The sequence below is a fragment of the Pteropus vampyrus genome, unplaced genomic scaffold (assembly GCF_000151845.1).
Source record: "Pteropus vampyrus isolate Shadow unplaced genomic scaffold, Pvam_2.0 Scaffold37, whole genome shotgun sequence".
NCBI classification, from domain to species: domain Eukaryota; kingdom Metazoa; phylum Chordata; class Mammalia; order Chiroptera; family Pteropodidae; genus Pteropus; species Pteropus vampyrus.
Window position 1 is genome coordinate 6,841,346 of NW_011888818.1, and position 4,421 is coordinate 6,845,766.

Genomic DNA, 4,421 nt, shown 5'->3' on the forward strand with positions numbered 1-4,421 from the left:
TAGTATATACATACATTTATACATGTATACACTATATATACAGTATACGTATACGTATAGTATTACGTATATATACTGTTATACTATATACAGTACATATATACATACATATACTATATACATACATTCAGTAATTAAATTCTCACTCCCCCACCCCCACCCCTGTTTTCACCAACACAGGAAGTTTTTAGTGTTTTTAATTTTTGCCAATATGTGAAGTGAAGAATGTTATTTCACTTGCAGTAATTTAGGCATCCTTAATTACTAGTAAACTTGAGCATCTTTTTATATGTTTATAGGCCATTTTTATGTCTTTTCAGAATTGTTCACTTTTCAGCTGGATAATTTGAGTTTTTCTTATTGGTGTAAAGGACTTTTGTTATATTATAAGTATCAGTCCTTTGATGCTCTGTTTGTTGCAAATATTTTTCCAGTATGTTGTATTTCTTTGAACTTCATTTATGTCTCATTTTGTTATACAGAAGTCTATTTTTTGTTATGAAATATAATCATTTTTCCTTTATGGTTTTATATTTTGTTTAGCATTCTATCTCCACAGCCAAGAATATAAGAATACTCTCCTATATTCTCTTTTATTATATTTATATTTTTGCTTATAGATTTAAATGTTTGTATTTATGTATTTTAATTGTGATAAAACATACATAACATAAACTTTAGCATTTTAACCATTTTTAAGCATACAGTTCAGTGGCAGTAAGTACATTCATACTATTGTGCAACCATCACCATCATTTATTTCCAGAACTATTTTCTCTCGTAAAGTTGAAACTCTATACCCATTAAACAGGAACACCCACTCCTCCGCTCACTTCAGCCCTGGTACACACACCATTCTTCTTTCTCTATGAATTCGACTACTCTGGGTCTTTCATAAAACTGGAATCATACAGTCTTTGTCTTTTATGACTGGCTTATTTCACCTAGGACAATGTCTTCAAGTTTTGTCCATGTTGTAGCATGTGTCAAAATCTCCTTCCTTTTTAAAGCTCAATAATATTCCATTATAGATTTATTTTTATGTTTAGACTTTAATCTATGAAGAATTTAATACTGCGTTTGGTGAGAAGTCGGTGAAAAGTAATTTCTTATTTTTAGGTTGGTCGTCTTTTAAACAACTCCTCCATCAAAACCCACGTTCTTGTGGAAGCCCAAGTCTGTTTCAGGACTGTTGTCCTGTGATCCTTGTCTATATCCAGACTGGAATCACACTGTTTTAATTACTCAATTTTTTCATCATGTTTTTACATCTGCCAGAAGCATGTCCTATCCCTATTCTCCTTTTGGAGACTTTCTCCAACCATTCTCAGACACTCCCTTTTTCAGAGAAACTTTAGAATTGGATAGTCATGTTCCAAAAATACTACCTTAGGATTTTGATCGGAATAGCTTAAAGCTCCCCACTCATTCGGGGTTGACATCTCACAGGGCTGAGCTAGGGGACCTCGTTCTCCAGGCCATCTGGTGCTGCCCTCTGTAAGGGAGGCATAGGCGGGTGCTGCAGCTATACGAGGCCATCCCACCTGGCCTCCCGCCACCCCGCTTGTGATTCCAAGGCTTCTACACAGGACAAATTCCTACACATCCTTGGTTTAATTTCTTTCCTTCCCCAGATGACATTTGAACTTCAACCTGAACATTCAGAACCAAAGTCCAGAGTGGATACTTAGAAACCTCAGACCCTGTTGTCCCTGCTCCCTGCAAACCACAACCATAAAGCAGACACTGAACACACGTGTGACCAGCCCCGGGTAGCCAGGTTCCAGTTGAAACTTTTTTAAAAACAGCTTTGTTGTTATAGAATACCATAAAGTTCCCTCATTTTAAGTGTACAGTTAAATGGTTTTCAATAAATGTACAAAGTTGTGCAACCATCTAATTTTGGAACATTTCCGCCACACTAAAAAGATCCCTCGTGCCCATTTATGGTCATTCTCTGGATGCCACTTTGCCCTGAGCATGAGGAATGGGACAAAGAGCGAGGGGGTCGCCAAGAGATCCTCTGCCTGTGAGTCTAGAACCAATGCCCCAACATCGTGGCTTGCAGGCCAGCACCCCTCTCCTGAGGAGACCCAGGTAGGGGCTCCTCCTGAGGGTGCTGGCCATGCTGAACCCCATCCTTACTTCTTCCAGGTGGATAAAGTTTGAAGAAAAGGTAGAGGAAGGAGGAGAACGCTGGAGTAAACCCCATGTGGCCACGCTGTCCTTGCACAGCCTTTTCGAGCTCCGGACCTGCCTGCAGACGGGAACAGTGCTGCTTGATTTGGACAGCGGCTCCTTACCACAGATCATAGGTGAGGCAAGGACCACTGAGGTCCTGCAAACCAGGGCAACCCTTCCCCCTCCCACCTCATGCCCACCTTTGGTCTATGTGACATTCCCACCTCTGAAACCTGCCTGATTCTGCAGACAGGGCTTTGGGTCTGATGCTCCTAAGGCGGCATTACAGTTGCTCCAAGTTTCAGTTATACGTAGACGTCCGATGGAGGAAAAGATCATCCTCTGAAATGCCATCTGGCAATGTAGCAAAAAGGAGAGCGGCTCCTTAGCGTGGACTGAAGCCACCTGTTGCCGTGGCGACCTGTTTCTTGTCAGGGTAAAGGGCTCATCATTCGTCTTTAGGAAATTACCTCTCATTCAGTGGAGTGCCAAAAGGAGAAGATGGCTTGCCTTATTGTCTCTGAAACGTTTATGATTTTTGTTCTAGCACATTCAAGTTCACCAGAAGTGTTTTGCCTAAAATATTTTTCTAAAAAGAATTCATGTTAGGACTAAAACCATTTAATACAGTACTTCTGTGCTTCTTAGAATGCTTCGTTGTGTATGGTTTCATTTACTTTTCACAATAGAATTGATAGATAGACTTTTACACACACATGCATCCACATGTGTGTGCACACACACATACCCACGAGCACACACATACCCTTTTACATATGAGGAGGCTGAGGGTTCATGATTTACCCAAGTTCCAATAGTCTATGGCAAAGACAGGACTATTTCCACATCCCCTGCCTCATTTAGCTCACTTTTAATCCCATAAATAACAGATAGAACTGGAGACCCCACATCCCTGGCCATTCTGTTCCTCACGATGAGGCATGTTTGTTTCCCACTTAGACAATGTCATTGAGAAGCAAATCGAGGACGGCCTCCTGCGGCCGGAGCTCCGGGAGAGAGTCAGCTACGTCCTTCTGAGGAAACACCGTCACCAAACCAAAAAGCCCATCCACCGCTCCTTGGTCGACATTGGAAAGTCAGTCTCCTCCACCACCAGTGAGTCGGGCCATATGATGGCAGGCCGTGGGCATGCTAGGGCTGGTGTCAGGCCCTGGCGCCCAGGTGAGCTCACCTTAGTGGCCAGAGAATCTTGGAACTTGGAAGCTTCCTGGATTTTATGATCCTGGAGAAATTCTGAGGTCTTGGGCTTCCTTAGCCTTCTTCAGTGGCAGGCCTCAGGAACCCAGGCACACCCCAGTGTTGTCTCCACCTGGAACAGAACCATTTCTAGGAAGAGAATTGGTTCTCAGCCCTGGCTGTATCTTGCAGTCACTTGGGGATGTGAAACACGTTCTAAAGCTGAGGCCCTACCCTGGAGCATTGTATTCCATTGGTCTGGGGCTTGGCCTGGGAACAGGGAGTTTATAAAGCTCTCTAAGAATTCTTCGGTGCAGTCAGGGTTGCAAAATGCTGTAGAGGTGGTGTGTTTACAGTAAGGGCTTGAAGTTGTTCCCACCGGACCCCCAAGAAGAGCCAAGAGCCTCGGCAGAAACCAAAGCACATCAAGGTGGTAGAAAGGACTGGGTCCTCTCAAGGGTGCCAGGGCTGGTAAATGTGGCAGCTGGTGTCATTCCGATTAGCAGAGCCTTGGTCCATTAGGGAGAATGGCTTGTCCCATGCACACATCTCAAACCTGCTACCCTCCACTCTTGACATCCCAGAGTTGAGATGCCCAGATGCTAGCCTTGCTGGGCCTGTCAGATAAATGCAGTAATCAGAACAAACTTGATAAAGTTGCCAAATAAAGAGCCTTGAGGAATCTTTTTAGATGAACTGTTTGAAATGGGGAAGTGTTTAGCATATTATAACAATAGCAGATACATACTTGGCACTTACCATCTTGCAGACACTGAGTACATGATTATCCTCCTCATCTTCTCAATAGCCCTGTGACTAGGTAATGTTCTTGTCATCTCCATTTTACAGATGAGGAGCCTGGGGCACAGAGAGGTTAAGTCACTTGTCTAAGGTCACACAGTAAGTGGTGCAATCAGGGATGAAGCCAGGCCATCGACAACACCTTACCTATTTAATTGGGTATCTATCTCACTTTTAACAGTACAGATATTTTCTCTAATCTTGTTCAGACTATTAAATTGCTTCAAAAAAAAAAAAAAAAA

At 42.8% G+C, this 4,421-nt stretch overlaps 1 protein-coding gene across 1 annotated transcript in view; it reads left to right on the forward strand.

Moving 5' to 3' along the window:
* SLC4A5 (solute carrier family 4 member 5) overlaps nucleotides 1-4,421 on the forward strand; it is a 93,495-nt gene that overhangs the window by 41,396 nt on the left and 47,678 nt on the right. The window contains exons 4-5 of the mRNA XM_011358170.2: nucleotides 2,155-2,315; nucleotides 3,142-3,297. Of these exons, the coding sequence (XP_011356472.1) occupies nucleotides 2,155-2,315; nucleotides 3,142-3,297 (317 nt within the window). The remainder of the gene's footprint in view (nucleotides 1-2,154; nucleotides 2,316-3,141; nucleotides 3,298-4,421) is intronic.